We start from the raw sequence: 13769 nt of genomic DNA on the forward strand, positions 1-13769 counted from the left end.
TCCTGTATTTCCTCCCCGATGACAAACGGTTAGAGGCTTTGGAGATCCTACAGGAAGGCGAGGTGGCGTCGGACCATGCCATCACAGTGGCCCTGGACATTGCAGACATGGGTTTCCGCCACATTGGAAACAGGGTTTACCTTCGCCGTCGTGGCTGGCTCAAGGCCACCAACTTTAGACAAGAGGTCCAGTTGAGGGTTCGGGACATGCTATTCGACTGAGACAACCTGTTTGGGAAGGCCGTTAATGAATCCCTCCAGGCCATCAAGACGGAAACGGAGACGGCCCGTGCCTTGGGCACTCTGCAGCATCACTGGCCGTCCTTTAGTTCCTCAGGAGGGAAGTTTAATAGGCCTTCAAAAGGTTTCGGCGGGGGCTCATCCTCTTACCGACAACAGTCCTGCTCTTCGACCCAGCAAGCCAACAGGGGTCGCTACAAGGCCTTCGGAGGTGGCCGCTGTTGTCATCAAGGGACCCAAGGCGGGCCGACGACCTCAAAGCAAGATTGAACTGGCCAGGACGTCGCGCCCCCAGGTGGGAGGCCGGATGGCGAACTCGAGGCCCATTCTTGACCTACGACGACTCAACAAGTACATGAAGTCCCAGAAATTCAGGATGGTCACGCTGCAGCACATGCTCGGCCAGTTGGGGCAGGGAGACTGTCGTTGGATCTAGAGGACGCGTATTTCCACGTCCCCATACACGAAAAGCATTGCAAGTTCCTGCTCTTCGTCGTCTAAGGAAGGCATTACCAGTTCAAGGCTCTTCCCTTCGGACTGAAGTCAGCACCCAGAGTCTTCACCAAGTGCCTGGCCCCAGTGGCGGCCCATCTACGACCACAGAGGATTCAAGTGTATCCTTACCTAGACGATTGGCTCATCCGGGCCAAGTCACGGGACGTCTCTGTCAATCACACGGCAAAGACCGTCCGACTGCCGATGGACCTGGGGTTCTCTGTGAATTATGCAAATTCCTGCTTGACTCCATTGCAGGACGTGCTGTTCCTGGGATCCAGGCTCAACACAGTGTCCTGCCTGGCGTGTCCGTCAGAGGAGAGGATAGCGGCCATCTTGGGTAAGTTGCAACGCTGTTACCATTGAAGATCGCCACAGTGAGGACCATCAAATTGCTGCTCGGTATGATTTCGTCATGCATATACCTGATTCGGCTCTGCAGGTTTGGTGTGTGTCCGCTGCAGGAGTTCCTCAATGCCCAGATTGCGCTCAACAAGCAGTTCCGTCGAGTGATAAGGTGGTGGGGGGTGTGCTCCAACATCACCGGAGGCACAGACTTCTAGAGCTGCATGTACCAGGAGACGGTCCCGATGGACGCTTCTCTGGAAAGATGGGAAGTCCACACCGGACGTCTTCACGCCAGAGGCCTGTGGCTGCGGGAAGTGAAGACGCTACACATCAACATACTGGAACTATGGGCAGTGTTTTGGGCCCTTAAGTCGTTTCTGCCATCCCTCAAGGGCAAAGTGGTGAGGGTCTTCACAGACAATACCACCACAATGTATTATGTCAGGAAGCAAGGGGGCACCAGATCCCCAATGCTCTCCAGGGAGGTGCAGAACTTGTGGCACTAGAACGTCACCCAGGGGATGTTCCTCATTCCATTCCACCTCGCAGGATTAAAGAACACTGTCACCCACTCTCTCAGGAGAGAGCTGCGTTCTTGCCAAGAGTGGGAGCTTCTGCAGGATCAAGTGGACAACCACTTCAAGTGGTGCAGTCCCCAGATCGATCCAAGTGCCGGAGATTCGCCAGCAGGTACCCCCAGCCAGGCAGCATGGGGGGCACATTCTCCTTCCCTTGGGAAGGCCTGTTTCTGTACGCGTTACCTCTGTTGCCGCTGCTACTATGAGTCATCAGTCAACTCAGACGGTACCGGTGCAGGATGATCCTCGTCGCACCAGCGTGACCAAGGCAGATCTAGTACCCGGTTCTTCTCAGCATGTCAACGTCCCCTCCAGTAAAGCTGCCAGTGGTCGCAGATCTACTCGCCAGGGAAGGAGGCGTAATTTTGCACAATGGCCCAGGATTGCTGAACTTGAAGGCCTGGCTTCTTAAGCATTAGAGTTTGGTGGTTACGAGCTTCCGGCAGGCTGCAAGGAGGTACCCGACAACGCCCGGGCGTTGTCGACTTTGAAGTGCCACAGACACAAATGGAAGCATTTTGCGACTTGGTGTTGGTCGCAGAAGATCCACCCTCTGAGGGTCATGACCCCTCAAGTATTTCCATATTTACTGTCATTGACGAAATCGGGGCTGGCGTACGCCTCCATCAAGGTACATCTGGCAGCTATTTCCTGCTATACCAGGTCTCCGCGGCGGTCCTCACTGTGGTCGCACCGTTTAGTCGAAGAGTTCATCAAGGGACTGTTCCATTCGTTCCCTCCCGTGAAGGCTGCGGCCCCGGCGTGGGAACTTAACGTGGTGCTGACTAGGCTCATGGGGCCCCCATTCGAACCTATGCATTCAGCGCATCTCAAGTTTCAGTCATGGAAGACCTCTGCATTCAGCTCCTCTGAAGTTTGTCATGGAAGACCGCTTTCCTTGTGACCATCGCCTCTGCAAGAAGAGTAGGTGAGATCCAGGCTCTGTCCTGCAAGCAGCCTTACTTTGCTTTCCATGAGACGAGTGTGGTGCTGAGGACACACCCCTCCTTCATGCCCAATGTTCCGTCGGAGTTTCATCTCAACGAGCCTTTCGTGTTACCGGTGTTTTTTCTGACGCCTTTGTCGCCATCTGAAAGGACTTTACACTCGCTGGATGTGGCTTGAGCGCTGAAGTTTTATCTGGCCCGCACAAAGAGTTTCCTGAAAACTTCTCTGCTTTTTGTGAACAATGGGAAGGCCCGGTTCAAGGATTCCAATTTCAGGTCGCTCTCCGGTTGCATCAGAGCGATCGCTGCTACAATGGCGTTCCTGTCTGGTGTGCCCCTGCTGAACATTTGCAGGGCTGCTACGTGGAGGTTGACGCACACCTTCACGAAATTCTACTGCGTCGATAGGGATTCCAGAGAGGAGTCCAGAGTCGGCCACGCAGTGCTGTGCAGCCTTTTCGTTTGAAGGTGAGCCTGGTGTGGAGGTAAGAGATTGCTTCTGTTGCGCCCTGCCACCACCTGTGGTTGTGCATGCATGTACTGCTATGTATTCTTTATTCATGAGCATGCGAACCCATGCAAAACCCCAAGCTGTAAAAGGAACATGTTGCTTAAGTGGCATGGATTCACATGCAAACCCTCCCGCCTACCCCTCTGTGGCCCTTCTTGGTCATACTGCCACTTTACGTGCTACCAAATCTGAAGATGGCTGCCTGAGCTGGGGCTTAGGTGGAGGGCAGTCATTGGCTGGGGGCAGTATTACCCAGAGCTCAGTGATTGGTTTATAGGAGAAAGACAGTTTAGAAACAAAACTGAAACTGTTTTTTCTTTTACCGAGGATTCCCAGCCTGACAACGGGGAATATTCATGAGCATGTGAATCCATGCTAGACCCATGCTGGAGACCAATAGTTACAGGTAAGTACCTTGTTCCTTATTGCGCAAAGTACATTACTGTACCACACACTGGGGTCCTTGTGTTTACTGGACCTAGTCACTCTCTATGGTTTTTTGGTGATTGTACTGTGTGCCTAGGAACGGACTTGTGGCAGCAGAAGCTTTTTTTGTATTTGTACAACTTTTTACGAAGCCTGAACGTGCTTACCACAATTTACTCATCACTGTGGCTAGTGTCTGTCACGGCTGTGCCACAAGGTCCTTTTTCTGTTCCTTTGGCCATTTTGTCCATTGGCCTTCCTCACCGAGACTTCCTTATTTGGGCAGGCAGTTGCCCGCAAAACTGCTTCTTTCTGGGCCCCTACAGGTCATGTGTGTGGGTAACCTGGAAGAGGGCTCAACCTGTCTGATCCCAGTCCACACTGCAGATGCCCTGATGTCTGGTGTGCATGAGTATCCCAGTGGTCCCTGAATGGACCACTGCTGGTGTGCATTCATGGGGAAGATCTTCTCATTAGCTGGCCAGATGCGAGCACTCGCTGGACTTTTGGATATGAAAAGGGGTTCTGAATGCAGAGACACAGAAGACCGTTGGCACCCGAATCCCATTGTTGTCCTGGCGGAGCCCTGCTTTGCGCTCCATCTCCGAACACCCGCTAAGTACTTCATCCCAGCCACGTTGGGTCCTGGGATAGAAGGCAGCATTAGATCGCAAGAGTTTGGAGCCCCTGTGTCACTGTGCTACAGTGATGGTAGCTGAAGGCGGTTTTCCTACATTCCTTCTTGTGCCCTGAGACCAGCTGCATCAGTGTGTTTTTTCTTCATCACCCAAATCAAGAATTACAGCTGCTGTTCCGTACCAGATCTCCATCCTCTCCCGCAGCACCTGTGCACTTTGAAGCCGAACCGAGGGCGGGAAATCAAATCTCTGGCGTCCCCTTCCAGACCTGCCAAGTTTGGACCAAAACCAAGCTAAGGGCGTTGAGTACTTAAATCACTTACTGGTGGCCCCTTGTTCATCCATACGCTTTTACGCATAGATGTGGTCTTCTCTTTGGCTTGGGTAGCCTCTGCTTCCTAAAGTCCACCGAAAGTTGGGAATAGCTTTGTTCATCGCAGCAGACCCCCTTCTAACTCTTGGAACTTGTTTCACCCCTTCAGAATTCTGTCCCTAACTTTTTCCAGCATCCTAAAAAGGTACTTGGTTACTTTTATGCACGGCCGAGCACTTTTACACCCACATCAAACATTGAGCACAAGGCTCCATTCGCTCGACATCTAAAGTTAGGATTATTATTTCTGAAGTTTGTCTATGCTCCAAAGGTCATTCACCCTCTTCCCTTACAGGTATTGGAGTTATTAATGTTATAGCATTGACTGCAGTGATTGTTTATATTTTACATAGTGTGTTGCTTGTGTGATATTTTGCCAATGCTTTTTGTTCATTTATGTTCTTGGGCCCCTAATAAATAGTATGTGTTGGTATACTTCTGTCTAATGGTAATTCTTGGTGTTACACTGTGTTTGCTCGGTGTGGACCTCTGATGACCCTCTCTCTCCCGAGATCTAGCTTGACTGCTCGCCAAGCTGCCGTGAATTGGTCTGGCTATCTTCCCAGAAGTGTCCCCTGTTCATCTAACAAGGGTGGCCTCCTAAACATCTGTCCAGCAGGGCTGAGTTTAGAAATCCATTTTAACAATTACTTACCTCTCAGTAATATCCTTTCTGATGGATGTTCCTCCCACAGATTCCTCATTGTCTTCCCTACCTGCCGCTCTTGGCGCTTAGGTAGTGAACCTTGGTTCTGCAGTCCCTCAGTGTCGGAGTGCTAGGGGAAAAGGTTGGAGCTGAGGTCAGCCACTGGGCACAATGCCTCTATATATACTGGCCCGACATCCTATCCCGCACGGGGCTCATAGAGGTGTCTGGCAGAGCCACACTATGCCCCCTGGCGGCAGAAAAGTATCCAAAGAGTAGCTGTGCTGTGAGATAGATCTCATAGATGAGAAATCTGTGGGAGGAACGTTCATCAGAAAGAACCTTACAGAACGAGCTAAGTCATTTATTCTTTATTGGGCAAGTGGCCTACCCCCCTGGACTGAGGTCTTAAGTAGCCTAACCACCATCTCAAGATCAGGTAATCGTGAAATGGCAGCTGGGTGATCCTGCATTATTTTGTTCCTCGTCTTTTCCCTTGGTGCCGATTCTCTTTGGGCTTGCTTGCTAGTTAGAGATGATTCTGCTCCACTTGTGGAGTCACGAACATGGCATGAAGCAAGTATTCCAGCCCTTGTGTAACATTATTAATTGCACACCCTTCCTGAGGCTGATTTTTCCCATAGGCTGTTTTCGCCTAAACAATGTTACCCACTGATAACGTAGTACTGGGCACATTCCCTCATTCCTCATGAGACACATTTCCTGATGGGAGATCTTGTAGACTGTATGTCGTCTGCGGTTTACATAAAGTGGTGTCAAAGGGGAGATTGGGAGAATCCCCCACATACCACTTCCAGGAGTTTAATCATGTAGCTGATTTCGTCCCCTGGTCTCCAGTTGTGAATGTTACTACAGGCACAAAATATGGGATTAGTGCTGAAGTGTGGTTTTTGGGGAAACATGTGGGCAGTAGTGTAGGATTACAGGTTTGCATGTTGTGTAAATGCCCTGTGAACGTGTAGAACCACAGACTACAGGCACTGGTGCAAACGTTCTTATTGAATGTTAAGTCAATTGATTGCAGTTTGTGTCTAGACAGTGGAACCAATTATTGGAATAAGCGGACTACTGTGCCCTCTGCATATGCACATTATGATTTTATCTGTGTTGTTTTATGGACAGTCCCATCTCATTTCATTTTGCATAGTGGTGAGTATTAGTCTTTGGTGTATTCTAACAGTCAGGGTTACTGTCTCCAGTGTGTGCATCTATGCAATGATTTTGAATAAACCTCATACCCAAGCCAGGACAAGCTAAGGTAACGGCCAGAGTATTGGTGTGTTTTAACCTCCCGGTGTTTAGTTCAGACACATTGACATGTGCAACATTGAATGCCTTTTGTGGCTGCCATTGCAGGACCACCAGCACGGGTTGAAACTGATTATCATCACTGTAGGGTTATGGCTAATGTCTTAAGGATCAGGATGATTGTAGAGATGTGATGCCAACCCAATACACAATTATTAATCGCCTTTTAATTCCTTATGTGTTATACTGTATACCATAAAATGTTGTTTGTTTTTACAGAGCATTGATGCAAAGTTGACTACGCTAATCCACGAGGGCTCACTGACTTGGAGGGTTACCAAGGAAAAGGCAGTTGGTAAGACGTTAAGCTTGGCTCTTGAATGTAATAGCCTGTCTGGTGTGATTAGTGAGTTGCTGAGCTTGTTGGCAGTACTTGTGGAGGTTAATTCAATGAAGGGTATTTTGTAGAGTCTAATAGTTGGAATTGGTGGTGGAAGCCTCATTGTCCTGCAGTGTTGCCAATAGGCATGATTTAACATATTAATGCTCAGAAGATGCCCTTCATTCACCTCTAAAAATATGCAAGGCATCCCAGCATGATTATGCCTGAAATGTGTTCTTATGTCCCAGGTAGTGCTGGCTGGTGATATTTTTCATTGGAAGTGCATACATGCATACATCTTTGCCTTGGTTATGCAAAAGCAGCTGAGCCGAGTGAGTGAGCCCGAACCAAGCAATGGAATTTCTCTGGATTCTCCCCCAAGAAAATTTTTATGTTGTCTTTGCACACAATACATGCCAGTATAAAAACATTTTCATGCTGGCTGTACCCATGCAGGCTTCTCCAATATATGCCAACATTGCCATATAAGAACTTGCCCCTGTTGACTTTGCTAGTAAAAATGTCATTCTAAAGTAAGAAAATATGTCCAGACTGGTTGCCTCAACATAGGGCAGTCTAGTCACGTTATCATCAAGTTTGCTGTACCCTTCATGCCCAGTCAAAAGTGCAATGACTTTTGCCGAACAGTCAGTCAGCCAATCATCACAGAGTGCATTTGGGTCTACTAGGAGACAAAGCACAGGGCGTTTCGGGCACCTCCCTCACTTCCTGCCTACCCCAGACACCCTGGAGCCAGAGGCGGGCTTCACTCGTGAATCCCGCCAAAGACAAAACAATCAAAGGGACCAGACCTGGTTTGGCACGCAGATTAAATCTCAAGAAGGACCTTTGCACAACGAAATGGCGAAAAAAGAAGACCGGGACATTTTGACAAAAATGGCACCCTTGGGTGCTTTACTGCAGCTTCGAACGCAGCCTACAGTAAAGGCACGCCACGGTAGTAAAAACGAAACCACTGCCACCAGCCATTCAGTGAGGAAAGGGTAACATATAAATGTTACATGAGAAGTTAGACAAAGGGGATACTAGGTAACCCCTCCAGCACTCTATTGTAAGATAGCGTGAGCTGGGTCTAGAAAGTTGCAAATGTAAGTAAAGTCAATTTCACTTTACTGCTCTGGGAAACAGTAGTTTATCCCAGAGAAGGTATTTAAACCTTGGGGAAATCTAAGACTTCCCTGTGTCACTGCACTAAAGGTGCTGTGTGCCACAATGTAAAAGAGGATTCCTATGGAGTTTGTCAGACTCCACAACCAAAAGAATCAGAGTTCAGAAATCATATTAAAATACACGAGAGAGTGGGGAGAAGGGTCTCGCTCTGTCCAGGTTAAAGAAATCAAGTCCTCAAAATCCAGCAATGTTGCTGGGAGTCTCTAAGGTAGAGGGAATTGGCACATTTCTGAGAATTCTGCCTAACAGCTGCAGAACACCCTCAACAGAGTGCAGGACCCCAGAAGCAAGGAAAGTCCATCTCGACAGCCAGGAATCGCAGTGTTGCGATTTGCGCTAGACACGAAGAGCTGAAACACTGAACAGCCACTGAAAGTGAAGTTTGCCGGTTGCAAGTTTTGCCCATCCCAGTGCAGTGCAGGAGTCCCCCGACGTCCTCCCTCTTGTCCCCACGACTGAGGCCCAGGAACAGTGAGAGCTGCACAGGAACAGGAGTCATCTGCTGCATCTTTTCTTCATTTTAAAGGTACTGTACAAAGTCTTAGAGAACTTGCCTATTGCTGTAGAGTTGCTTGCATCTTCTACTACTCACAATCTGACCACTTGTGGCCCTTCATTGATTCATCTTTTTCTTCAAAGACTTCTGAAACATTGTGCAAAGACTTTTCTACTTACCTTCAAAGAAGTGCTTCAGCTCATGTAGACTCTTGCCTATTGACTTGAGCTTAGCCTGTTTTAACATAATGATTCTTATTGGCGGATCTGAAAGTATTTGCCTGCTTAAGAAATATTTGTGGTATCTTGTTTGCTCTAATAATCTTTTCCCTTTTTGCTTGCTCTTAACTAAATCTGAATGCCAACAGTAATACATTAATGTCAACAGCACCCTAGCAGTTGAAGTCACCTGTGGGTGTAGGTCTCTGCTGTATGCCATTCCAAATGGGTATTTACTGATTCTGAACTTAAGAGAGTTTATAATTTTGAAGTATGTTTGTGTGATGTTTTACAGTGCTCCCTTCTGAAGAAGGCTTATATTAACTGACTGGTAAATACATTAATAATTGTTTTATCAAGAAACCCTGTGTGTAAGTGTCTGCTTAAATACTTGTCACTGTGAACCTCTGTGTAACTCCCCTACAGCTCACATTGACCCTTCTTGAGATCAGCCTGGCTACTCGTCCACACTACCAACCTGTGTAGTGCAGACTTGTACCAAAGGTTTGGTTACTACTGCCAGGAGGTCAGGGTTGGTGTAGTGCACCGTAAGGGTACTGCATACAATCTTGTTTAACACCAGCTCTGGAAAGTCATAGCACCTAGGGAGATTGCTCAGATTGTAGTTCATCTCAGGTCTGGTCGGTCCCACCAGCCAAAGGGAAGGAGTCATCCTCTTCAGAGTTTCTCTGTCGCATAGTAAGTGGGGTCAGGACAGCAGTGGTCGCTTCACAGTGCTGCAAAGGGTCTACAGGCGTCTCTGGTCATCGTCGTCGTCTTCTTTGGTTACTTCACGTTCCAGTGTTCGACTTGGCTTTCACCTCAGGAACCTCATCTTTTATTCAGTTTCAGCATACAGTTTCAGACAAAGAGCAGGGGAGTGAAAAACTCCTCCTCCTACTTCCTGCCTGCCCAGACACACTGGAGGCTAGGCGGGAACAACCAAGGGTTCCCGTCAAAGGCAAACCACACACACAGACTTCCCCCTCCCAGAATGGTAGAAGAAGGGCTTACTAATAACCACGCTAGAAATGGCGAAAAAAGAAAGAAGCCACCATGTTAGAACACCAGTGACCCTGTTGTGCACAACTGAGACTGTGAATACAGTCTGCAGTAAAAAAAAAATAGCACAATAGTTGGTAGAACACGTCCACTGCCACCAGCCATAACTAGAAGGTTGTCTATGTGACTAAAAACTCACAGGAAGCAGAGAGAGTGGCTCTCCACATATGGTGGTGTGTGCCAATCTGAGTATCAATACCAAAGTTTCCCTCTATCTTTAAGAACAGTATTAAATAGTGATAAAGCAAGAATCTCAAAGGAGAACCTAAAGGGTTCCCAGCAACACTGCCTATAAGGAGCTGTGTGCTACAAAAGTTAAGCACAGATACCTTAAAAGAGATATGGAGGAAAGCAGACTCCTTACTAAAGGTAAAACACAGAGAACAGCGTTCCATAAGACAGAGCCCATAAGAATGAATGAATGAGTGAAAAAGGATCCACTCATTCAGGATACAAGCAAAGAAGGTCCAGAAGTCCAGAAAAACGTGCTGCGGGTCTCACTAGCAGAGGGGATGAAGCATACAAATGATAAATCTCCCCAACACTCTGCTTTTATGTATGCATGCTTGTATGAATGTGTAACACATTCACATGTGGACACATTCATACACAACCTCACTTAGACAGCCCCCTTGAACGTACACATACATGCATTACACAGTAACACTTCATTTACCTGCTCACACCACTGTTGAGATGGATCTCTAGAATCTGGCATGGTGGACAGATTTTAGGGGCCACTCCAATTTTGGTGAACAGGGAGCTCAGAGTTTAGCCAAAATGCAATTAGTACACTAATTCAACTGACAGTTATAACATTATTTATTTAAGACCTTTAGAACACACTGAAAAACTAAACTAGCAGATATTACTATCACACAGTACTCTATAATACAAATATATACAATCACCATAGAATTCACTCAATAGACATCAGGAAATACATTTGCAAGCAAAGAAGGGAAGTACTGTAATCAAATGATGGGAATCAGTTACAAGTTCAATATCCTAATTTTAGAAGTCCAAACCCTAAGATGAATGGGGCCTTGTGTTCAAAAGTCACGGGTAAGAGTGTGTCTTGGAAAAGGGAACGCTGAGGGCGGCACCAACGGCATGAACGCCGATGGGGACGACGCAGGAGTGGGGTTCAGCATTCTGCTCCTTGGACACCACCCAGGGATCTGTCACAGGACATTCTTTCAACTCTCTACATGCTTGTGTCGGAGATGCAGAAGAGGATGCCAACGACTCCACCGGCCCCGTTGACACCAGGCCCACCACTGCAGAAAAGGAAGCGGCACTCTACGCCGCCTCACCAGCAGCCCTATGTGCCTTCCCTCCCTTAGGAATACAGGGACAGACACGGTGACGATGGACACTGTTAGGCAAGATTGTATGCAGTACCCTTTGGGTACACTACAACAACCCCAACCTACTGGCAATAGGAATGCAACCTTTGGTATAAGTCTGTACTACACAGGTTGGTAGCGTGTTGAGCAGCCAGGCTTATCTCAAGAGGGGTCAATGTGAGCTGTAGGGGAGTTACACAGAGATTCACAGTGACAAGTATTGAAATAAAATCTTACACACAAGGTTTCTTGGTTAAACAATTATTAATATATTTAACAGTCAGTTTGAGTATGCCTTCTTCAGAAGGGGCAATATAATAGTAACACACAAATACACTCCAAAATACACTCTTAATATTTCTAAATCAGTAAGTACCTGTTTGGGATGTGACAGATTCATCCTACACCCTCAGGTGACTTTAGTTACCAGGACACTGTAGACATTAATATACCACTGTTTGCATATAGAACCAGACTTAACAGTATGTCAAAGAAAAAGGTAATTGAACAAAACAAGAGATCACACAAATATTCTGAAGCAGGTAAGTACTTTTGAGAAACCCCCCCAATGCAAAGTTAGTTAACCCCTTCCTGGAAGGAAGACCAAACACAGTCTGAGGGAAGAAGAGTCATTCAGGGAGCCAGGCTAGCCCAAATCAATTGGGCAAAAGTCTAAGTGAGCTGAAGCACTTGCAGGTAGGTAAAAGACTTGCACAATGTTTTAGAGGTTTTTGTAGAAAAGAAGAAATCAAAGCAGGGCCACAAGCTGATTAGGCTTGTGAGGTAAAGAGGCTGATAGCAACTCTACAAAGCATCCACGACAAGTCTCAACTGAGAACAAATGAGGTTACACAACAAGAGGTAAGTTCTCTTCAACTTTATAGTACATATAGTTGTAGGAAAATGCCTTTGGCTGGCTTCTGTTCCTGAGCGGCTCTGCAGAACCTGTTTTCCTGGGCCTCAGTTGTGGGGACCAGAGGGAGGACGTTTGAAGGACTCCTGCACTGCAACGGGACGGTTAGTGGCAGAAAAGGACCAACTTCTTTTCAGTGGCACCTTGTGGTTTCATCTCTTTGCGACTTAGCAATTAGCTGCACCGCAGACTCTTGGCTGTCGAGATGGGCGTTCCTTGCATCTGGGGTCCAGCACTCTGTCGAGGTGGCTGAGGCTCGGTCAGTCCTGCTTCCTGGGAGTGCAGAAGATCTTCCTGGAGCTCTTGGCCAACTTAAAAGCAACACACACAGTCTGGTGTTCCTCTCCCTGGCTCTTCAGTTCCAGCAGCAACTGCAATGGAAATTCAACCAGCTCTGAGAGGATGTCCAGGTGGCTTACTTTGGAGTTGATTGGTCCCACCAACTCAATGGGAGAAGTCGTCCTTGCAGGGCTTCTCTAGTCGAGGCGAATTCAGAGCTTCCACACAGCAGCAGGGCTTCACCTGGCAAACCAACGGTCCAGGAGTTGCAGAAGGTGTCTCTTCCAAGTTCTTCTTCGGATTCCTTCGTCCAGCGGTCGACTCTGCCTTCCAAGCCAAAAAGCCTTGCCCCTTATGCAGGTTTTTCCCTTTCATTCCAGCCTAGCTGTTAGTCACCCAGCAGGGTGGCTGTCCTTTCTGGACAGCCCGCCGGCCAATCACCTAGGAGTGCATTCCTGACTCCTAGGAGATTGAGCACAGGGAGTTTCGGGCACCTCCCTCGCTTCCTGCCCCCCGCCAGACACCCTGGAGCCAGAGGCAGGCTTCACTCGTGAATCCCGCCAAAGACAAAACGAACAAAGGGACCAAACCTGGTTTGACGTGCAGAGTAAATCTCAAGAAGGACCTTTCCACAAACAAATGGCGAAAGAAGATGACCGGGGCCATTTTGACAAAAATGGCACCCTTTTGTGCTTTACTGCAGCTGCCAATGCAGCCCCCGGTAAAAGCACACCACGGTAGTTAAAAGTAAACCACTGCCACCAGCCATTAATTGAGGAAAGGCTAACACAAAATGTTACATGAGAAACTAGACAAACTAACGCAGACTCAAACACTACCTCAGCCCTTATTCTACTCGACCTCTCCGCAGCATTTGACACAGTTGGCCACGACACCCTGACCAAAAGACTAGAAAACGTAGGCATAACAGACAGAGCACTACTCTGGACCAAATCATTCCTAGCAGACAGAACAGAAACTGTATGGATTAAACCATTCAAATCCACTCCACGAGTTAATGACTGTGGAGTGCCACAAGGATCCTCACCATCTCCACTATATTTCAACATTTACCAGACTCCGGTCATCAGAATCTTCAAAAAATACAACATTACATGTTACAACTACGCAGATGAAATTCAAATCATCTACAAAATCAAAGACACCAATGCTGATCATTCAACCCTAATCGATTGTCTAAAAGAAGTCTTCAAATAGGATGAATGCCAACAACCTGAAAACCAACCCAGGAAAGACAGAAATCTCAAACCATACCTTAAGAAAAAACTTGGAGGCACCTCCTTCTACCATCTAGCCGCAAAAACCTGGAACATCCCAAAAGAAATGAGAAACACCATAGATCACCTAAAATTTAGGAAATCACTAAAAACCTGTCTCCAACACCTCAG

General features: G+C 47.5%; 1 protein-coding gene across 10 annotated transcripts in view; it reads left to right on the plus strand.

Moving 5' to 3' along the window:
- ARHGEF1 (Rho guanine nucleotide exchange factor 1) overlaps window positions 1–13769 on the plus strand; it is a 1792426-nt gene that overhangs the window by 1245908 nt on the left and 532749 nt on the right. For all 10 annotated transcript variants that reach the window (XM_069640923.1, XM_069640913.1, XM_069640921.1 and 7 more), the window contains one exon: window positions 6750–6825. In XM_069640923.1, the coding sequence (XP_069497024.1) occupies window positions 6750–6825 (76 nt within the window). The remainder of the gene's footprint in view (window positions 1–6749; window positions 6826–13769) is intronic.

Source organism: Ambystoma mexicanum, chromosome 1q (genome assembly GCF_040938575.1).
Source record: "Ambystoma mexicanum isolate Mex_15411 chromosome 1q, UKY_AmexF1_1, whole genome shotgun sequence".
Taxonomy (NCBI): domain Eukaryota; kingdom Metazoa; phylum Chordata; class Amphibia; order Caudata; family Ambystomatidae; genus Ambystoma; species Ambystoma mexicanum.